The sequence below is a fragment of the Hetaerina americana genome, unplaced genomic scaffold, assembly GCF_022747635.1.
Source record: "Hetaerina americana unplaced genomic scaffold, ioHetAmer1.1.p SCAF_8, whole genome shotgun sequence".
Lineage (NCBI taxonomy): Eukaryota > Metazoa > Arthropoda > Insecta > Odonata > Calopterygidae > Hetaerina > Hetaerina americana.
The window spans coordinates 13,325,994-13,349,748 of record NW_027287427.1 but is presented as its reverse complement, the minus strand read 5'-3'; the positions used below and the strand labels follow the sequence as shown (position 1 = coordinate 13,349,748).

The 23,755-nt window shown below is 37.7% G+C and overlaps 1 protein-coding gene and 1 long non-coding RNA gene across 2 annotated transcripts; both read left to right on the top strand.

The window, feature by feature from the left end:
• The first annotated feature begins 8,720 nt into the window (after positions 1–8,720).
• LOC139697556 (uncharacterized) lies at positions 8,721–10,033 on the top strand. Its single transcript, XR_011702789.1, has 3 exons — positions 8,721–8,821; positions 8,914–9,002; positions 9,933–10,033. It is a non-coding gene; the product is annotated as an uncharacterized lncRNA (long non-coding RNA).
• A 683-nt stretch (positions 10,034–10,716) lies between these two features.
• LOC139697547 (mitochondrial disaggregase-like) lies at positions 10,717–23,247 on the top strand. Its single transcript, XM_071596296.1, has 10 exons — positions 10,717–11,153; positions 11,250–11,301; positions 11,436–11,626; positions 13,833–14,062; positions 15,043–15,157; positions 16,410–16,588; positions 17,015–17,176; positions 19,706–19,862; positions 22,240–22,433; positions 22,506–23,247. Exons 1-10 carry the CDS (start codon positions 10,853–10,855, stop codon positions 22,842–22,844), a joined length of 1,920 nt encoding a protein of 639 aa, XP_071452397.1. The 5' UTR covers positions 10,717–10,852; the 3' UTR covers positions 22,845–23,247.
• Positions 23,248–23,755: the final 508 nt, after the last annotated feature.

Genomic DNA, 23,755 nt, shown 5'->3' with positions numbered 1-23,755 from the left:
GGAAGACCTAGATGCCTCCACTGCAGAGCTAGTGTATGGGGAGCCTCTCCGCCTTCCCGGAGAATTCCTCTCACCAACCTCTCCATCGCAGCCAGCTGACACCGCCTTCATGTCCCAGTTGCGCGAGCATTTCCGGGAGTTGAGCCCTCGCCCCGCTGCCCGCCACGGTTCCCGTCAGGTCTTCATCTTCAAAGACTTGCCAACGGCATCCCACGTCTTCGTCCGGCACGGCCCCCCGCGGGGTTCTCTTCAGCTGCCGTATGACGGGCCGTTTAAAGTTTTAGAACGGAATGATAAGGCGTACAAAGTCCGCTTACCAAACCGTGATGTGTTCATTTCTCTCGACAGACTCAAACCTGCCTTTACGGTATCCAACCTACCAATTTATAACCACCAGGCAGCTCTACCGCTTCACCACACCGCGCCACAGCTGGAGGCAGCAGAATCGGACGAAAGATGGCCTGCCGCCTTTACATCGCGCCCAGCTGCGCTGCCTGCACCGCCAGACCCTCAGCCCCCAGGTGCTGCACTGCGCACACAGCGCAGCGAACGGACAACCCGATCTGGGAGACACGTGCGCTTTCCGTCGCATCTTGAAGAATTTCAACTATAATTTTCTCTTTTTTTTTCGTTGTCTTGACTTCATTACCTAACCTGTCATGCTTCCACCACCACTACACCCTCCTTCCTTGCCGCTCACCCGTTATCACCTCCTGTTTCCACAATTTTTCCAATGTCTACTAATCACCAGGGACTATAAAACAACCAAGGGGGTGGTGTGGCGGCTCAACCCTTGAATCATCATTGAGCGCCATTGCGAACGCGCCTTCGCCGGCAAGTGTTTTGGCTTCCGGCGTTCGCCACCAGGGTCCGCCGCCAGGGCGCAACCACGCCGCCAGAGCCACTCTCAGTCTCACTCTCACTTTCTCTCTGACTGGCTCTGGACCGTCACGCGCGCCGCCATCGTGGTCAACCCAAGGACGCTGCTTCCTGGTGAAGGATTCTCTCCTGGCTTCGCCACCGCACGGCCGAATATTTACTGAATAATTACTGTTCAATCGCCTCATCAAGGTTTTAATTTTCTGAGCACAATAAACTTTGTTAATTGTTAGGAGGTGTCATTATTTCCACCACGATACCTCCTTCAAACTCCCTTCCGTGAGTGATTCCGAGCTTAGCAGCTGTAATAATTTTGATGCTCTACTCGGTTTGTCATAACAATATCTTAGAAATCTAACTCCTATCCAAGCTGCACGCGATCCTAGTCGGCAATCAATCCAACCTCGAGAGGATCCCATGTACTTGCAGCATTTTTTAAATGAGACCTAACCAGCGAAAGATCGCATTCCTCTCTTACCTTTTCATCGCATTAACCGAGGAATCTTCAATTAAATTCCAATTTTTTTGTTAGCTTCCATATATTCCTCGCTCATGTTTCACCCAGGAAACGAAGGACATTAATTCCGTAGTTAATTGGCCGATGATGTTTTGGTTTACCGAGATATCCGTAACCCTGAGGATAAAGCAGCTTAACGCCCACGGAAGCGTTTGCATTCGTTGAAAATCCATTTAAAGTAAGCTAGCAGCTTACAAACATCTAACAAAAATAACCATTACATGGTTATAATACTTATCGTATTTTTAATGTCATTTTTCCCACAGACGATAAACGATCAGAATAACGTGAGTAGTCACCCCCTGTCCCACACCCTAGCGGTGCCTTGCAGGGTAAAATGTAACCTATCATTCTAATAAATGAGTAATAGCATTGTCAATCAAAAGACCCAATTAGGTTTTCCAACGTCTGCTTTCCTTTCTAAAATGACAATATATCTCAATTTGCCACTAGTTTCCGAAAGGAATTGTAACCCTATTAAGCGGTGGCTTTATCCTCAAAAGGTAAGCAACTATGCCCTAGCACAAAACCCCTGGCAAATGACAAAGACATATCTATCTTAAGCAAGAAACGGTTATGAGGAAATCCCTGAGAGAGGAGCCGGCAAACTGTGTAAACCATAACGAAAACTCTGTCATGAATATTGGGAAATAGGGCAGTTTCTTTCTCCCGGCAGGAGTGGGGGGAAATATTAGTCCAAGGAAAATTTGTTAAAGGGAAATGGGCTAATATGCTATGTAGAAAGTTCTTTGCGATTAATTAGCGCTGAGTTCTTCCTGTCCGAGACTATCGCAACCGAGGAGGCAAATGTAGTATTTTTATTAGGGCGTATTGTAAGCATAATGAGTGCAAGGTCTTTAATATAATGGTAGACGATCCAAGCATAAGTGATAGTGGTGAGTTGTTCTTAAGAGTTATCAACAAGGGCCAAGAAAAACATGGCACGGAAAAATGCTGTCGTCCTCTTCGTGGATCAGATAGAGAGGCTTCAAAGTAATTCTAAAGAAAAAAAAGCCATCTGTTTTCCGAAGTAGAGCGGTTTTATCTTCAGAAGAGGGTTCTTTGGAAAGTGGGAATTTGCAAGGCTTGTATTCTCTTAATGCTCTACGCGGATGGAGAGCAAAGCCGAAAAGTATTTCAGTAATAATCCAGTATATGATTTAATTCAAATGTTTATGGCAGAAAAAAAGGATGAGGAGAGATACATCCAATTCTTAGGGCTCCCTTTAACAGTATACTGTTTTTCAACGAAGCAAGAAAAGCTCCTTGTCGAAAGAAAGCCGACCATATCTCCACCTTGATGCAACGGGGTCTGCCGTGAAACGCTTTCCCGGTTTTGAAAAACGCGTTCTTTATTACGCAGGAGTTGTTAATATAGGAAATGTAATTGTTCCCATTTTGGAGCTAATTAGCGATAGGCACAATGCCAATGCGATAGCCAACTTTCTATTTCAGTTTCGACATTTCGCTAGCTCCGTCACAAAAGTAAATTGACCTATATTTAATGGCATCGTGTGTGATTTCAGTTTTGCCATTATTAATGCTGTAATTTTGGTTTGGTCACGTTGCACCCTCTCCCAGTATTTGTATGATTGTTATGATATGTTGATTGGTAAGACGGATGCCAAAATTGATGTTCCCGTAGTCATCTGCTGCGCTCATTTTATGCATTTGCTGGCGCGACATCTTGCTAAGGCTTATCCCAAATTATTAAAACTTATATTTTCACAGTCTTCAAGTACAGCATAAAAATCCAGTGCATTAAAACTCCTGAATTAACTCTCCAAATCTTATGTTTACATTGTTTTGTGAGATGATTTTGGCAAATGATTTATCACAAAGCAATGCGTTTGTCGATGCTATTTCTGCGATGCCATAATGCCATGGCATCTGCAGCCAGACACTCAAATGACATCAATGGTGTCTTAAAAGAAATAACTTCCAATGCCATTTCACAGAGCCAATTCACGTGGATGTTATTCTTAAGCAAAAAGCAGCTGGTAGCAATGTTTGGGAATTAATCCCAAGACCGTTTTATTTATTATTGGGCCCCACTTGTATAATAATAATAATAATACTTTATTCTTTTTAAAAATGGTACAACCATATTAAATGTCGTCAATATAAGTATTATTTAACATATAAACATACTTTCTTAAATGTGATGAAAATTGTCACAAAAGAATTCATCCAATGAGTATAGTGGGTGAGCAAGTAACCAGGTATACACCCTATTCTTGAAACTCTGGATACCATCTGATTTCAACTTAGTAGGCAGATAGTTATACAGTCGTATTTTCATATTGTGAAATGTGTTGTAAGTTAATGACAATCTACAATAAGTAGTATTTAGATTCGATTTACCTCTTGTGGAATAGTTATGGAGGTTGGATCTTAATTGGTAAGTTTCTAGATTAACTTTCACATGAATCAGAGCCTTAAAGATATACAAACAAAATACAGTCATGATTCTATACCTAATAAAAAAAGGTTTGCAGGAATCACGTAGTGGTATATTAGCAAGAGAGCGAATAGCTCTCTTTTGCAGTAGCAAAATTTGTTTAACATGAGGGGAATTACCCCATAACTCAACACCATAATTCAAATGACATTGAAAGAAGGCATGGTAAAGTGTTAAACGATACTCATTTGAAATGATAAAGTTGAGCTTTCTTAACATATAAACAGCTTTATATATCAACACATTGAATCTTATTCATCGTCCCTCTTCAGTTTGGAGGTAGTATTTCCTCCCTTGGGCACCCCAATACCTTGTCTCATTATGTAATAAGTTTTTATCGCCATGGCTGAGTTATCGGCGAGTAACCATATATCTCATCTCCCCTCAAGGGCCTCATTTGCTTCGTCTGCATGTTACACTCCTGGCTAATTAAACACTACACTCTCAGCTCTGCTCTGTCAACGTAAAAATGTATGCATTTTTTATTGCAGAGCCAGTTATAGGAAAATAAGCAGGCTTCTTTGGAAGGTTTTAGTACTGTCCATCAATAAAAGACATTCCTTTTGCGAAGTTTTATTAAGACCTGGAAGAATTAATTGAAACAGTAATCTAAAAATAAATGAAATGTCAATCACTATGAAACGAGAAACTTTATGTGAACAGACATTGAAATAATTTAATATAATGCACATTATTAATGTAATGTGAAAATAAATAATAGATTTCAAAGCAGGTGCCTGTAAAATAGCAGGAGATTAACCTTGAACACCAAGGTTAATAAACTACGATCAAAGAGATTCAAGGAAACACTATTATAATACATAATATAAACAATATAATATTAGACATACAAGGTCTGTTCAAAAAGTATCGTGGATTTTGAATTTCCGCAGGGTTACCTAATTTTTTTATCTTTGATTTTATTGTGGCATTATGTTGGTACTTATGTCTCTCAATCATTCCGCCACTTTGAATGTTCCGTTACTTTTTGACAGATATTTTGCTTCGACGTGTTTTGGCTTATCTTCGATTTTTGCCACTTCCAAAAAAATGGGTCAAAGAATCTGTATCAAATTTTGTGTGAAAAATGAAATTGAGAGCGAGGACACATACCAAATTTTGACTGTGGCATATGGAGAAGCTACCTTGGACCAAAGAGAAATTTATCGGTGGTACGAAATGTTCTCAGAGGGCCGAGAAGATGTGAACGACGAAGAGTATGCCTGACGCCCAAGCACATGAGTAAGTCGGGACCTGTAATTCAACCAACGGTGAAGTAAGGTAGATCATTACACTCACGTAAAATCAGGGAAAAAGATTGTAGATACGATGGATTTAAAGTGTATTTTTTTCCTTGGACCAATGAAGATAAAAATAGATATGATCGCAAGCGCGTAGACAAATACCATTGGCTGTGCATATATTTCCCTGACTACCGGAATGTTTTTGTATATAATATACCCATCTTCATTACTATTCTCCCGCATGATTTTATTACACGTTTCCTGTTATTGAATATTTATCCATGTAAGTCCCTTATTTCGCGTGATGAACTTGTTCCAGTGCACGGTAAAACAAATCTTTGTGTTCAGGTGTCACCATCGGGAATGTTCTTGTGCGGCTGATGACGTCACACCCGCCGCCGTACGTCCTCGCGGCGGCTCGCGGGGAATTGTTTGCATGCGTACACTTGTGTTGAGATGAAAACGAAGTTATCAGGAAATCGGAAGATTAGTGTCATTTATGTATTAAAGGAACAATGTTGGTATGACGACTGCTGCAAAAGCTTTGTATATTCCAATTAATTGAAGAATGGCACTGGAATCACCTCCGGGAAAACCGATACGCGAAGGAAGAATTCGTCCCCGAGTACGCACCCACCTTGAACCCAAAGGCGTCCTCCCCGCTGCGACGGCGTTCGCCTCGAGAGCGATGGCTATTGTTGATGTCTTCGGCAGTATTTCCCCTTTCACATGATTTTTGACGCAGTGGGACCTCTCCTATTTGGGTTTAACCAGGATGTATCCTTATCCGATGGTCACCCAACACCCTTCGCCTCCCAATTCGTTTTCGTCCGTCGTTCAAGCCAATAGGGATTGTCCACCCATGAATCCTCTCCACGAATAAAGAAACACGTTACGTTTTTTGTCTAGGCGCGTTCGTCAACTTTCAAAGAGATGTGAACATTTTCCTTCAGTTACAACAATGATTTCCGTGGTAAGTGACCTGCACATTTCATCTTCTCACGTACTTTATCCAATCGTAAAAATGTGTCACGGTTATAGGAATTACATTTTTTTGTGTCATCAAATTTTTTACTTTCTACATTTAAGGTACTTTCTATGTTGTTTTCTTCGTTTCAGAATGAGAGACCAAAATTGTTCGGGGCGGAGATGTTGGGTGACTCCTTCTTTGTTAGGGTCGCCTCAAAGATTGGATATAGGCTGCCAGGTGGTGCGTTGGATTTTATGAGGATTAATCTTTCATAACGAGGCTACGTTTTGGTAATAAAATAAATAATTGATGACACTTGTGGGATAGTATATGAAATAGGAAAGATATAAATGTATTAGAAAGGATACGAGCCACGGCGCATTAGTGCACACCTGGTTTACGTTTCCAAAACTGCATGTTAATATTCGTAGTTTATTTCTTGCTCGATTTCCTCTTAACTTAAAAAATTCCGCGTGCTTCGATCTTTTGTGGAATCACTGCAATACGGGTAAATAATAAAATGGGTACAGTATACCACAATGCAAATGCTCACTAATATAAATGGGGCGATTGGATAAATAAAAAAGAGAGAGAGAACAAAATCTTAACTCAAAAAAGGAAAGTGAAGTAATATGAATACCGCAACACCATTGATTCAATATTCAAAAAATTGGTCTCATGTCTCGCATGGCCACACATTATTCTAGGAACGAACGTGAATGCCATGTAAATAATTCTTATTTCATGTCAATCAAGGTCTTCCCCCGATAGAGTTGCACGTTCTTTGATAGTTTTTCAACAAATATTTTTCATTTCTCCCTTATATCACTAACCCTTCCCACCTGTTGCTTGCACCCCCTGCCACAAAACTTTCTGGTGGATTGCGGGGTATTCCTTTCGATTCAAAATGTGAGTAAAAGATGAAAATATTGCAGTGCCTTCGTGATATGATTTTCGAGCTGCCTTGCGAAACCATTCACGCAGCAGCAATCAACCCGAAAGAAGGTTTGGTAGGTTGTATTAGATTTTCATTCATTAATACTATAAACTCTATTTATGGCATATCACATTACAAAATCCAATGTCAGTCCATAAGACAGGTTCTGTGTCTTTTATACACGTAAATTACAGATTATATTTTGAAATGGCGGCCTTTAAACTAATTGGATGCGCTTAATATTAACTAAATATCGCGTTTAAGAAATCAATTAAATGCTCTATGACTACGCAAGCCTTTCATTGGGGCCGAAGAATACAATGTGAAAAAATGCTGTTTAAAACATTTTTTGATTTTTTAAATGATTTTATTTAAAGTCAAATCATTTGAAGTGAGTTTAATTAATACTTTAATGACTATTTCATTTAACATATATATTCGTATTTGGAGCTTCGTCGACGTAGTTCGTTCTGCATCTATCTGCAAGCGCTGAATTAGTGTAATTTTACAAGAGGGAGCCGATTGTGCTGCCACTTGTGGACTATTTTAGTATTCCGTGATCAACCCGTAGAGTCGACAGGTAGCTAGCTCGTCGATGCCGTCACGATGTCGGTCGCTTGATGGTAATTGCTTTTATATTGTCTTTTCGCCAAAGACAACTAAATACCTTTAATTTGACGAGGGCGACAACAGAGGGTTCGTTCCAAAAGTATCGCAGTCATTTATTTAAGTAATTGATGGAAAATATCTGCCCAAAAACTGCATTTTCTCTTCGAAAAAGAGCGCGCTATCTATTACGAAAATGTTAAAATTATCGAAACAATAGACGATGCGCGCTATGTTAAATGAATATATAAAATATTTATACGATAACATACTTATTTACCCAATAATTTAAAGAAGAGTCGCAAAAATAAATTGCGAGTGCGAGCATTCATTTTTCATTGCATTCTATTTTATACGGATTGCTACTGTTACAGTTATTGCAACTCATGCATCTATGAGAAATAAAAGAAACATATATTTTCAATACCTCATTAATTCTAATACGTAGTACTCTTTATTCTACCGCATAGTACTTCTTTATTCCAATATAAAGTTCCTCACGGATACGTAGAGTACGTTGTATTAAGTACCCTTATGTATAAATATATTATAAAATAGGTTGATTACTCCAGTCAAAGACATTCGTCCCATGAATCACACTTAAAAGAATTAGGTGCATTTTTCATCTCTTCAGGCAAATCACCGAGCTCACTCTCCGAACTTTAACATTTTTAATTAAGTCACTCTGACAACGAATTAAGATCCACCGGCAGGGTCGGGTCGGGCCGGGCTGGGTTTGGTTGGGTTGGGTCGGTCCAACTTCGTGAAAATCGCTAAATTCGACTCTCTATTTTAAACCAAAAAGGTATAGCGCCCGCGCGGAATATTGCAGGTTATTTGAAACAGAAATAAACGCAAATGGGGAAATCAAACTATCTGTGTCGAGAGAAAATATGTTAAAAATATAAAATTAATAAAATACCGTTTATGATCCATCACGAGATTGCATAACAATGACGTCGTATGTATGATTACTTTTGCATTGCGACGGAAAACAACTGAACTGAAATTGGCACGGAGAACTAGCCCACGACTAACAACCGGTCGTTGAAGCTCTGGATTTTTCAGTCATACCAACAAATATATTTTCCTACTTAGTACTTAGTGTTTTTTCGTGTGAGAGGACGACCCTGGTGACGTTATTGGGCTCTGGTTACTAAACTAGGGCATGAGCATGGGTTAAGCAAAAGGCAGCAAATAGAATATAGTGAGTTTAATGTTTTTGCCAAATGTTTGAAAAAAATATTTTTTAGTTCAGGACATATATTGTGAAGTACTTTGTTTTTTTTCGTGTGAAAGGACGACGCTTGTGACGATATTGGGCCCTGGGTCCTAAAGTAGGCCATGAGCCTGGGGTAAGCGAAAGGCTGAATATAGAGGAAAGAAGGGTTAGTGTTTTTTGCCATATTTTAGAAAAAATGTTCTAGTTTAGGAGATATTGTTAAGTACTTAATCTTAAATTTTGTGTGAAAATTTTTGCATGCGACTCAGGTGACTGCAATGTACCCTGGATGCTAAATTAGGCTATTGATGTGGGTTTAATGCCTACGTCGTGTTAGAGTAGGGAGTGCTGGGTGTTTTTGGTGATTTTCAGGAAAAGTACTTTTCTAGTTGAGCAGATATTCTCGAAAACGTTTTCGTTACGACCTCTTAGTTTTCGCTATGAAAGACGACCTCCCGCTTCGGCTAACTTCCGCGTAGATGTCTTTCTAGGGCCGTATATCATATACTACATAACTCATCCCGGTCTTACAATTGCAAGTGATTACAGGGAGTATCACTGGTAATAATATGTCCGTTGTAGTGAGATTACTGCAATGGTTTAGGGGATTTACTTAGTTACTTCGTGCAAAAATATTTATGTTTTATGACTGAAAAATCCAGAGTTCCAACGGCCGGTAGATAGTCATGGGCTAGCTCTTCGTGGGCCAAGTTCAGTAAATTGATTATTAGACTTTATTCCTTTCAGTTATCACTTAAGTATCCATGAAACAGTTTTGTATGGAGATTAATAAAATTAACTAATTATTTTTACATTGCCTGTCTTCAATAACCCTGGAAATCAATTCAATATTTGTTTCTAATTCTTCCTCTTGGGTGTTAGTGGAATATTCTGACATAATATTTTTTTTTAAACGCTTTCGTGATACTTTCATACTAAATTACTTTCATGGTATTTAAACAGTCATAGTCATTCGTTTCATAGATTATTGAAAAGAAAGCTAATCCTTAAACTGTCAATTGATTTTATACACATTCCTCATTTGCACAATTCCTTTCGCAATACCCAATTCTAATATAATTCTTCTTTATTACAGAGCCAGGTACCAGAAAATGAGGAGGCATCTTTGGAAAATTTTAGTCGTACTTCCCAAAAATTGGTATTCCTTTTGTAAAGATTAGTTGTAAAAATATGCACCTAAATGTGGAGTCCTTTTTTTGGTGTATACTTAGTGGTTTTTAATCCATATTTTATGCGTTTCTTCGTTAAATAAAGAAATTTAGGCAATTGCAGATGTTTTTCTTTCCCGAGAACATCACCTAAATAATTTTCTAACGTCGGGGCTTAGTTTTGGTAATAAAATATAATAAATAATTTTAAAAATAATTTGCGGCAGACGGTATTGAGAATACAAGGAATAAGTCACGGTGAAATAATGAGACGCCAGCACTACCTATGAACCAAGAATGTACCATTATTGTGAACAACCCTCTCTTCGAACGGGTTTCCTATAAAGAACACAGAGTAATTTAAACGGGAGTGGGCTACCCTTGTGTCAAAAGTAGTGAATTGCCGTGTCGTGGTTGCAGTTATGGAGTTATTTCATTTATTCCCAGTGTTTAAAGGTGCATGAATACGGCAGGAGGCGCTTATGCAAACAAACGATTTGATGTTTACCAAGTCTTCGATGGATTTTGAATAAATATAGATGACTATGGTTGGAAAAAAGGTAATAAATTTAAAGGTTTTTTGATATGTGATATCGAAATACGCAGTAGTTTTCGAATAACATTTGCTAAACCCATGCGTCTATTGCGCCGTTTTTTGAATCGTGGCTCGGTCACCTTCGCATAACGTGCTTCATTTTGGTCAGAGTAGCGGCAGAAGAAATAATGAAGATGGTTAATCTAAACGCAAAAGTAGTGATATTGCCTTATGCATTTGTGTATTAAATTCACTCGTTAGATTAACCATTACTAATATTCAGGCGTGTTAAAAGGTGGAATTTATTCTAATATGAGACTTTGGAGAAATTATTACTTCCATCACCTTCCAGTCCTATGGTTTTTTGTGACTACCAAATATACACCAACTTTCAAGGTTTATAGATATTTATGCCAGAAACAGAATAATAGAGTTAGTAATGGTGTAGATATTGTACGTTTTCACGGATTAGTCAACTTTAGTAGGCCGGTTTCCACCTATGCGAGCTACATCACTAACGTGAAAGAAGTGTTACTGGCTTGGAAAACTTCTCTGCCCTTCTTTCGCTTTAGTTTACCTGTAGCTCTGTGTGAAAGACCCCGTGGAGTTTATGGCAAGTATCATATTTGAATTTTTTAGACTTGCGAGAGACCGACAAATCAACATCAGTTGAATGTCAGCTAATTACTCCATTTTCTTCGGCTTTTAGTAAATCAACTTTGCCGTGCAGCCAAACTCGGCTACGCAACCGAAATCAAAAGGTAAGTAGTGTTCTTGGAGATTCAGAAGCATTGTTTGATTTCGTTAAATAGCCAATTTCATTGCTGTCTCTTTTATTTATATCAAAGTAATGAACCTGTAACCGAAATACCACTTTTATTCATACCTTAATTAGATTGGTCGCCAACGGAGTGGACGTTAACCAACGCCACAACCTGGGATGGACTGCTCTGCAAGTTGCTGCAATAAATGGAAACGTGGAAGTAGTTGAGTGTCTACTGGCGGCAGGGGCTGATCCTAATCTTGGAGATGAATTTTCAAATGTGTATCAAACTGCTGCTGATAAAGGGCTCAATTCTTTAGATGGTAAATATATTATGTTTTAAGTAATTATAACAATAACACACTTTTCTTATTACTGCAAAGCCGGAATTGGTTTTGTTGGGTGTGAATGATTGAAATTTGCTGAAAAAGGGAAGGAGTTTGTGAATTAGTAATTTTAAACCTGGACCAATAAGTCAATTCGTTATTGTGGGCTGATCCGTCGATGTATGTGCTTGATAAGCGTAGTGAATTTGAGGGTAGCAGTAGGAGTCAGGTTCAGCGTAGGTGATATAAACAGGGGCATAGCTAGGTGGATAGGGCTGGAGTAAATGAAACGGGCGATATACAACCCTCATAACAGAGTTCCCCTCATTAATAGAATACTAGGACATACCCTATTCAAATTCCCTTCTGACAGCCAAGTCCTTGTATTGTTTTATGGCACTCTATTAAGGTGAAGTTCCTGGATAGCCAATAATTTAACGAAATGGAAGCTTAGTTGAAATTTAATAACCAAATAATAATATATTATTATTAAGTAATCAATCGGTTAAGGTAGGTTTTGGATGGACACAACTACCAAATAAATATTTTGTGACTCCTAACAAAACAAACTCCAGCAACCCACCCTACATCAAGTCCCTCTTCATCTCCGTATACTTCCTTCATCCCGTCCAACATCTCTATCATGTTCCTGTCCTTTATAGTGTAGGCGAATTTATCAAGGATTTATAACCATAAAATTTTTATAGGTAGTTCAGTTTGATCGAAATATTGCTATGTATTGACATATCAATGTTAATATCACAGCTGGTGTTGGAAATCACATTGGTGTCTTCTTAATTTCCTGAAACCCAATTTAAACCTCCAGCCTGGAGCCCAGCCCGAAAAGTCCAGCCTGGTTTAGTTCCCAAATAAAGACAAAGTTTCCACTGCAATCTCATTAGATGCTGTAATTGTAAGAATTCCCCAAAATTCCAGGACCCAATTCCTGGGGGTTATCCTGCACAGAAACATGTCTTGGGAAGAACACACTGTCATACTTACATAAAGAGTTAAGCTCCCTATGCTTTCTCATGAGAAATATTATATATTCTGTAATATAGAGGTCCTTTTATCCATTTCTTATGGTGAATTTTATTCTTGTGTTACTTTTAGTATCCTCTTCTGGGGCTCCTCTCCCCATGTGGGCATTATCTTCAAAATCCAAAAAAGGATTATGCATATTATGAGCGATACTCCTTGCAATGTATCATGTAAACATCTCTTCAAAATACTTGGTTTATTACTAGTATTCTGAATATATATAATTAATTTTATCTTGCATGCAAAGGGTAATATTTCTCAGTACCTGTCCAACCGTAATTATCTTAGTCATTATACAAAGACCTACAATGACCAATACCAGCCATTTGTTGGAACACACAATACTGCTCATGGGCCCAAAGCAATAGGCTTGAGTTTATTCAATATACTTCCCCATGAAATCAAATTTGGAACAAAAATACCTGTTTTCAAGAAAAAGCTGTTCAACCTATTGAAAAATAATATTTTATGTTCTCTAAATGAATGTCTGGAATTGTCACAGCATATCAATTCTGACTTAATGAAATAATATGTAAACAAAGTAGCATATTGTTATGTATATGTATATATATTGTATATTTGTTGTGTCCCCTATTTGTGTGTGCGTGAATGTGCACCAAATCTTTGGACAAATAAATGCATTAAAATTATTATGAGATTTTTTTCTTTTTAAAGATGAATTTTAACAGTTGAACAAAGATTTTTATCACCTAACTTTTCACTTGGGGGGTCTATGTAAAATTATGTAAATATTTCCAGCTAGTATTTTCCACAATTCAATTGCCGAAATTTCAATAAATTTTTATTTGGCAAAACATGAAGAAAATTCTAAAATTTTATACAGGCATGTATTTTCGACATAAGTAAATGGTCTGCTATTTTGAAAAACAATGACTATAATAATCTGCTAACTTATAACTTGTTTTTTGAGTAGGGAGAATTTCTCCCTCTCTCCACCAATATTCACTTATGCTCAAAACCAATGTATCCATTCAATCAGTTCAGCTTCCAAGTCTTAAGGTTTTATTTCTAATACTCTGAATATTCTGGTGTAGTGTAGAGATGTTACTAATTTTACGATTGGGTGTTTTTCATCAAGAATTTACCTTTTGTAAAGATTTTCCAACATGAATAATGAGAATGTACATTATGTTTTTGTTAGTTTTAGTGCGACGTGAGGATGAATTCAATGATCGCCTGAACAACAGAGCTACATTCCGTGGTTTTACTGCATTGCATTATGCTGTGTTAGCAGACAATCCTAAGGTTGTTGAAGCATTACTTAATGGTGGAGCTAATCCTACAATTCAAAATGATGCAGGACACCCACCTATTAAGTACGCAAGGGAGAAGAGTGAAGTGACCCATTTCCTGGAAGAATCTACTCAAAAGGTATGTTATATCAGGCTATAAATGTTAATTGTCAAGCCCCAGAAATATTTATAGACATGAACAAACAAGATATCAATTCTCATATACATATTTTTCTAAGAAACCTGCAGTGAAAATCTGTGAACAAAATCTGCAGAAAGATAATATATGATATCTAATCATTTTAATTTAATATTGTACCAAGAGTTAAAACAATAGAAAAATTATCACCTTTTCATGCACACATTCAACAGGTCATTAATTTCATTTGCTAATGATGGCACCAATATTTCAGTGGTAAGATTTCTAACATCAACTCTTCCATTCATGTCTGCAATACTGTTTACACTTTCACCTGGACACACTCCTTCAAAACATATCTCAATTCTTCAAACCTCCGCTTCTACCAGTTACTGATTCATAACAGGCTGCAATGATGATTTCGAACATTGCCAACTTTCATATGATACCAGATTAATCTGGTAAACACTAACTTTTATTTCCTTACATTCACCCTAGTCCTTTTGGTCGGCTTATAACTTTACCCTGACTGCCACGTCATCATTTCTAGACCAAACTATTGTCATTTATGCCAACAAAATTACAACCCCTTTCCTGTGATTCAGGTTAGCATTGGACATTCATTTGCCCTACAACCATATCATTCATTAACTTAAGATTCTATGAGTAATGAAAAATTGGGTGTACAATTTAGTAGAATTTGCAGTAACATTGTCATGTTTAGCATTCCCTGCCCCTATCCCGAAGGCTAAAGAAATCTCTAAGGTTTTCCCATCATGCCAAAAACAAAACCCAATAATATCCCATGCCTGTTTTCACTGGTCTTTCCTTTTTGAGGAAACCTCCATGATATTTATTAAATTATTGTATGTGACCTACCTCGAGGATAAACATGATACTCTGCATAGGAACATGTCAAAATGTTAGAATTTGAGGTGATAGATTGTATGTGCATCATGTCACAATCTTATCTTTTTCAGTATGAGGTGTTGCAGCGGCAGAAGGAAGCTGAGCAACGGCGCCGATTTCCTCTTGAGCAAAGATTGAAACAGCACATTGTCGGACAAGAAGGCCCAATAACTGCTGTTGCATCAGGTCATATTTCCTTCTGTCTCACATTTTTCTATTTAGTCTGCCAATCGCATCATTCTAATCATTATCTCAAAGACTGTATTGGGATTATATTCTAAATTAAATGATTTTATGTATTGGTACATTCTATTGTGGGAATGATTTTAATCAGAGGCGTTGAGTCATTTCTCTCCCTACCGCGCAATCATCCGAAAGATATCCTTTTCTTGCTACACAACTATTCGTCTGCCTACATTCTAACTGTCTAGCATCATATTAGTTTCAGGCAAGATAAAAACCTGAAAAAGAATAGGGGGAATTTTTTAAAATATAATCTGCTACCTAGAGGAGATCATTATTTTGGTATGCCAGTGTTTCCCTCTTTTTATGTCATAATCATAAATTATGTATGGAAAAAATTAATCCTTGAATGTGTTAGGCAGCCTCTTTAATTTTTTCATTCATGTCTGACTTTAACTGTTGGTGTGAGGTTTGAATAAATAGCCTGTTATCTTGCCTTTAAGATTTGATGGAATGTTTCTCTACTGAACCATAGATAGAATCCATTGGAAAAGAAAGTGTCTTTGGTCTTGGTTGTGTGCCATGTCCAGGAGTGCCTTACCACTTATTCTAATTTGTTCATGAACTCGTTTACTCCACATTGAAGTAATGTTCTTTACATCAACAGTGTAAGTCATACAAAAAATATCAAGGTGCAGGCCACAAATAATTCTGTATAATTGTTCGTCAGAACATCAAGGTTCCTTTAGTCATGAGAAAATCACTCTATTGATTTTATCAAAGGTTTTTGTAAAATCCACAAGAGAGCCTTGTGGAATGATTTACTCGAGTAATTATTGCTTAAAATTATTACAGGCCAAATAAAAGTTACACCTTTATCATCATGAGTTATTAGTAGGTGTTGTACATAACTTGGAAATGTTCTAAATATTACTTTTGTACCTTCAATAGAAATGTATTCTGGAAGAAAGTCCATCAGCCATTATGATTGGCTTAATTTACGATCTTGAAAGGTCTTTCTTTGTGAAAATAGTAATGGGTTCTTTTAAGATAGTGGTCAAAGTTGCTGATATTATTTTTCAGTTTTTATTTTGCTTGCATTGTATGTTAATTTGTTCCATTTTTTTGTGATACAATTCTTATCATTACACTATGAAGTGATTAATTTACTCGCAAGCCATATCTGTTTTGATATGTGGTGTTATTGTAATGATCCTCAATGTGGCTAATTAATAATAAATTTTTCATATCTTAGCTATCCGTCGAAAAGAAAATGGCTGGTCAGATGATGAGCATCCCCTCGTTTTCCTATTCCTTGGCTCATCTGGTATCGGGAAAACTGAACTTGCCAAACAACTTGCCAACTATATTCATAAGAACAAGCGAGAATGCTTTATTCGTTTAGACATGTCTGAATTCCAGGAAAAGCATGAGGTAAACAAAATGTTGATTATATCTGCATATTTTGCAGTTTTAAATTAAGAGATAACATTTGTTGAATATTTAGTTCAAATGTTAGAATGTAGAATATAATAAGATATGTATAAATGTAATTTAAAATATTGTTAATTTGTAATGCTATTACTTGTGGTGAATACAAGCATTTTGTGATCAAAATGAGCCAGTGCAAGTTAAAATTTTTATTATTTGACAATTTTTTACAATTTTCCATTTGCTAATTTTAAGTCAATCCCATTAATTTATTAAGGTTTCTTTCACATTAACTGCCTTTAGATTATTGAAAGTTTTCGTATGAACAGAAATCTTATACAAGTAAAACTAGTTTTATGAGATACATTTCGCGAACTTGAAAAAATCAAGTATGTTATGCATGTTCACTCTCTGTTTTTCTCTCTTCAGGCTGCAAAATTAATTGGTGCTCCCCCTGGCTATGTTGGCCATGATGATGGGGGGCAGTTAACCAAGTCTCTCCGCAAGTGTCCTCGTGCGGTTGTTCTTTTTGATGAAGTGGACAAGGCACATCCTGATGTCATGACTGTGCTTCTTCAACTTTTTGATGAGGTAGATTATCTTTTCACCGTACCATGTTCGTCAGGACATTTTGTTCTTTCAGTCATGAGGCAATCACTCCAGTGATTAAATCAAAGTTTTTGTTACATTTGCTTGAGAGCATTTTGGAGTGAAATGTAATGTAAACCCATGAAATCATTGCTTAAAATTATCACAGGCCAAAGAAAAATTGGAAGTAGTCTGGGTTTTAATGTAATAGCATCATAATCATGAGGTGGGCTGATGAGGCCACCATGTATTCTTGCTGTAAGAGAAAAAAAGTTAAATGTACCGTCTCTGTGAAGTTAAAGGAGGGTTTATTGTAATACAGGGTTTTGTGGTATTTAAGGCTGTTAGGTGAGGCTAAGTAGTGCAATAGTTCAATGCAACAATTTCAGAGCATAAAAATCATTCACCTTGACCAGGATTGATGGCAAATGATTTTTACTCCCTAAAATTATTCCATTGTAATGTATATAAGTGGATGACTCCATCATAAAGTTACTGTCACAGTTTCTTGGAATGAGTGTAGTACTGTTTAGTCAATGTGACTTTAAAAAACATATCCTAAATGGTGGACTACCATTAATGATAAATCTGTCTTCATGTTTTGTGGCAGGGCTTTAAAATAAATTAAATTTATCATGCCACATAGCTTTAGAACCTAAACTACAAAAGACCGCGTACAACCTACTACCACTATAATTGGACCCCAAACTATATAAATATAGTTAGCATCCTAATTAGACCCTTCCAAATCCCTCAATCCATCTTGTAAAAGGATGTCTGGATAAAACATATGTAGGATGATATAATACATTTTGAGGTCCATTATTATAGGTAATCTACCCGGTTAAGGTAGGTTTTGAAAGGACACAATTACCAAATAAATATCTTGTCTCCTCTAACTAAGCATAACCCAACATCCTACTCTACAACAAGCCGCTCATCATCTCCTTAAAGCTCATCTCTCCTTTCGTCCCTCTCAATCCATCCATCATCTCTATCTTATTCTGCCCTCCCTTGTTTGTCTAAAATTCTCCCCTCTATCTTTGACCTCCCACTGCCAATCAATATACTTGCATCCATTTTTCCTGTCTCCTTTTGACTTCTCCGAACAATTCCCTCTCCTCCCCCACTATATCCAGCCCTTTTCCTTTCTCATCTACACTACCTCCATCCTTCTCCACACCCACATTTCAAAGACTTTCCTCTCTTCAATGACCATGTCTCTGCACTTTACATAAGTATGCTTCAGATCAAAGTTTTAACAAGCCTTTTCTGAATGTCCATACTCAACATCTGTCATCAATTCCCTCTTCCTTGTGAAAGCTTCTTTGCCTAATGGACTTCCTCTCCTTGTATCCCTACTACTTCGACCGTTTTGGTCCAAAACACTCCCGATATACGTGAACTGTTCTACCTGCTCTAGTTTTTGCCCTCCTATTTTAATGTTAAGCTTAGCCTTTTTCTTTCTAGAAAATTGCCGGCCCCGGTGGCGGCGGGGTAACGTCCTCGTCTGCCATTCCAAGGGTCGCGGGTTCGATTCCCGCCTGGGTGAGTTTCGCTCCATCTAGGGCTTGGGTGTTTGTAAATGTGATCATTGTTATCGTTGTTAATAGTTCGATGTAAAGGCCAAAATGTGCTGTTTTCGGACTTATACTGAATTAAAAAAAAATAAATTAAAAAAAATCGCATAACCTTTGTTTTATTAATATTGATTCTCATCCCATACCTGTCACACTGAATTTCCAATTCACTCAGCAGTGCTTGCAACCCCTTGTCTGACTGACAAACTAGAGCTTGGTCATCAGGAAACCTAACTGATTTAATGTATTCCCCTCCGACTTTCATTCCTACATCCAGTTTTTCCAAGCCTCTTTAATCATTTCCTCTGCATACAGGTTGAACAGCAACGGTGATAATGGGCAACCCTGCCTTACACCTCTTCCTAACACATCCCATCTGCACTCCCTGTTACCCACCCGCACCTGAACAGTCTGAGACATGTACAGGTTGCGGATTAGGCTTCTGTCTGTCCAATCTATTCCTATTTCCTGCAGAACATTCATTAGTTTTTCCCAATTCACTCTATTAAATGCCTTTTTGAAATATACTAAATAGGCAAATACGTTCTAGTTGTATTCTATATTCCTCTCTATTAGTGATCTCGTTAGTGCAATGAACATTGCTTAACCAAAATTCTCCCAGGTGCAATATTCCATTGCCTCTACACATGTCCCTTTACTCTTTTCTTTGGATTTCTCCTAACAACCCTATCTCCTTCCATACCAAATGCAAAACTTCTTCATTAGTTTTCCTTTCCATCAGGTTCAATTTTTCCATTATTCTCTACAACCAAATGTAAATGGTCTTACCCAAATCCATGCTAATCCTCTTGCCTTTGACCATATTTCTGAGCTATACCAAACTATACTCCGCCGAAAGTGGTAAATTGATGCCATCTGCTTTGTAAAATTATACCAATGGTTACAATATGAAACATAATTCATTTTTATTTTCTATAAACCTCTTCTTAAGGGCCGCTTGACTGATGGGAAAGGAAGAACCATTGAGTGCAAAGATGCAATATTTGTGATGACATCAAATTTGGCTAGTGATGAAATAGCAGGGCATGCTCTCCAACTAAGAAAGGAGGCTCAGGAGATTGAGAAGCAAAAGTATGCTGGGGATATAAGTAAGTAATGCATATTTAGAATGTTTACTTCAACAATTAATGATAAATCATTTACAATGAAAAATATTACATTTAACAGGATTGCAAACATGCTTGCTATTTTGTTTGTGTATGTTATTGGGAGAGATTCATGGAATTCTCTAGCATCAGACCATATATTCTTCCATCAGAAAGGTAAAAATCTTAAGTATGGTAAGATTTAATGCCGGATTTCTCTCCACGCTTCATCCTTTCCTGTCCATTCCTAATGGCACAAGTGACCTTAGCTGTCGGTCGCCTGCCTTAAATGCTACTACTAACTATTGTTCTTGGGTTTAATCTGTTTTCTGGAATAAAATCACTTTCTTCAGTGAGATTGTAAGAATATGATCTGTATCCAAACAATGTTATCAGAATCTGCGTGTGTTCTTAGGACACTGTTACAATATATGGCACTATTCATAAATCTATGCGTAAATATTTGTCATATAATATAACTAATATCGCCCTGTTCTCCCCTCATTTTTAAACAAGGTATAATTTAAATTGAGATATTTCTCTGATAAAATTATTTTATTTCTCCCTGCATTGTTCTTGTCAGTAAACCATATGCTCTTGTCTAAGTCTCATATCTCTCTTCACCCTCCTCCCTTTCTCCTACACCTAATTTCCGTCCCCCATCACCATCCTACCAGAAACACACACATTCATTTTCTTTAATCAATTTTAAACAATGTCTACTTCTCCCCCTTGTTTTTGTACTTGTGACATGTAAACCTGAATAAGATCATAGCAATTTGAATTTCTGAATGAAAAGTTAATTATTTTAACTAAGCAAATTAAAGCACATTCTATTTGAGGATATGAAAATAAGTGCGACGGTGGTGTAAGAATGACCTGCACGTGGTAATGGGTTTGCACGACTCAAAAATTAGCTTTGGTAATTTGTGATAATTTACTCTTAATATATCATAAATTTCTGGGATGCCATAAAATGTTCTAACCCGTTCTAATTTTAACAGCTCTCCTGTCTTCCATACAAATTTATTTTTCTTTATTTGCATAAGAAATTACAAGTTATGAGTGAAAGAATTTCTAAATGCAGTGTTAGCAGTGAGAAATCTTATGATATTAATTTAGAATGTATCATGAAATTTCCAATAAATGGTCAGCCATTCTTTCAGAATACTTGGAAAACCTGTAAAAAGTCTGGAATTACCCAACTTCCTCAAAAATTTGAGAAAAAATGGAAAAAAATCTTCTAATTTCCTTAAGAAGTTAGGAATTTTATATGCAATGAAAGGAATGTGATATCAAAATTCAGAGTTCCTGGTGTGAATATTAATTTTAGCTGTACGATCAGTTGAAAATAGCCATAGGCCATTGGGAAATGGCCTATGGCTAGTCCAGTCTCTGGAAAAAATGGGAACCATAAATTTCTTCATACTTCCCAGTTATGATAGTGATTGTTAACTTGAGTGGATAACAGTTTGGCTAGCAAATCCTGCTAGTGTCTTCGTGTCAAATGGTCTAACATAAACGAAAAAAACAGGTTCCTTTCAGGGTAACCTCAATCCGAGGGAACAAAAAGAAGTCTGCTGGGGTGACGCTAGGACTACAGGGGGGATGGGGCAGCATTGGCACCTCATGTTTGGCAAGGAACTCATGGACTATTAGCGTATAGTGGCAAACACCATGGGCACAAGCTTGGCGCACACTTTCCTCATCGCTAAATCTTCAGTAAGAATGCAAAACACAACCGTAGGCAACAGGTTCAGTTCATTGGCAACCATCTCAATACTCAATCGACGGTCAGAGTCCAACAATTGTCAAGCATGAGCCACATTGTTGTCATTTTGGCTGGTTGATGACTGCCCAGAGCGAGTGTTCATCATGAACCTCTTCCCGGCCCTCCTTAAAGGCCATTAACCCCCTCGAAATTTGTTATTAGGATGGAGAAAAGTCCTCATAAGCCTCACGTATCATTTTGTTAATCTCCTCAAGAAATTTTTTCAGTGAAGCACAAAAATTTATCACGTAACATTGCTCAGTCATCGATTCCATTTTTTTTCGTGGCACAATCTTGAGCGCAGAGGTTTACAATAGCTGACGTCCTGCTGCTTCCACAGCTTGGAGAGCACTGAGACTGGTTTTGTGGCAATAAAACCAGTCTCAGTGCTCTCCATAAACCAATAGGAGCGGGGCTGGAAATTTAATTTCATTACTTTTGGAACGTACCCTGTATGTATGCATATGTATGGAAACTCCTTTTTATTCTGTGTGATTAATTTGAGTTTTTCAGCAATGGGAAGTACATTTTTTTCCATTTTTCAACTCTTTTATAAGGGTATCATTACCAGCCTGCTCAGGCTCACATTCATCTTCATTCTTCTTGCAGAGGATGAAGACTTGCCTGAGAAAATTGTCATCTCCCGCCAGTTTAAAGAGCAAGTTGTGCAGCCTATACTCAAAGCACATTTCCGTCGGGATGAATTTTTAGGCCGAATAAATGAAATAATCTATTTCTTACCTTTTTCACGATCCGAACTATTCCAGCTGGTGAGGAAGGAGCTGGAATGGTGGGCAGAAAAGGTAAGCGTGTGTTCTGATTTAGACTTAAATTTTGTTCAAGATATTAGCCTCACTATGACTCTCTCCTCTCAGGCAAAGGAACGTCATAGTATTGATTTGAGATGGGATCATTCTGTGGAGGCAGCTTTGGCTGATGGCTACAATGTCCATTATGGAGCCAGGTCCATCAAGCACGAAGTTGAGCGTCAGGTGGTGAATCAGCTGGCTGCTGCTCATGAGCTGGGCAGAATTGGGGATGGGTGCTCCGTGTGCTTGACTGCTGATATCTTTGAAGAAGAGGATGCATCGGGGGAAATCAAAGAGAAAACACTCAGGCAACCGCAGATTAAGTTGCGAGTCAAGGCCCAAGGTGTGAAGGACTTTGCTGACTTGGATGAACCATTTAGTAACACATCTCCTTTGAATAGCTAGTGGGAGCACATTCTACCTATGCGGAACTGTCAAAGTTATTTTTATAGTTTTAAATTGCTTTATGACCTCTGATCCTCACTTCAGCACTCAATTTAAGTTTGACTCATCCTCTGTTGGCAAACTGAAAATTTTATGTCAAAAAATTAAGTTATTATTTATATTGGTGCTCATAATGAATGTGCTGCTTCTTAAAAAAGTTAGCTTTGTCATTATGTCAATTGCTGTTTCAAAACCTGACTTTTAGAAAAGTATTTAATAAATTATGACTGAATGTCAAAAATATACCTGATGATTTGTTATTCATTTAATGATAGTTATATGAGAAAATTTTTTACATTGAAGTCTGATACCAATGGTTGCATATAAATGTAGCAAAAAGCTTATCAGAAATTACACACATTGCTATGAGTGGCACAAATGAATTTTATTCATTTTTTATATTCATTTAGTCCCCCCACGATCAATTGCAACCTTCATGTGGTGGGAGGTCTTGTGTGTTCTGATGACCTAGAGCTGGGCAGGTGGGGGCATTGGCAATCGGTGTTGGTGGGGGTCACCAATGCTGGAAAGGTCGAAGAGTAAGAGGCAGATAAAAGGTAGTCTGCACAGAACCTGGTCCACAGTAAGGTGGCTGCAAAGACATCTGACCCCAGTGGAGTGATCTTTTGAGTGAGGGAGTGACATGAATACACAATTGGGGAGGTCAAGAGCAATGGGACTCAGCCCACTGGGCTATGGGTCTTGCCTTGCAGCAGGAGAGGCAAGGCCGAGAGGTTAAGACTCCCTCATCATCACACAAAATCTTGAACTTTGAAAATAATAGCAGGAGAAAACAAAGAAGAGACAGAAGAGGACCAAGCCAGTTAAAATAAGGTCTTGGGGACAGTGCTGATTATTATGAGGTAATCTAC

Coding starts and splice junctions, on each gene's coding strand:
- LOC139697547 (XM_071596296.1), top strand. CDS start 10,853: ATGAGACTTTGGAGAAATTATTACTTCCATCACCTTCCAGTCCTATGG. Junction 11,302..11,435: donor TACGCAACCGAAATCAAAAG/GTAAGTAGTGTT, acceptor TACCTTAATTAG/ATTGGTCGCCAACGGAGTGG. Junction 17,177..19,705: donor TTCTTCAACTTTTTGATGAG/GTAGATTATCTT, acceptor CCTCTTCTTAAG/GGCCGCTTGACTGATGGGAA.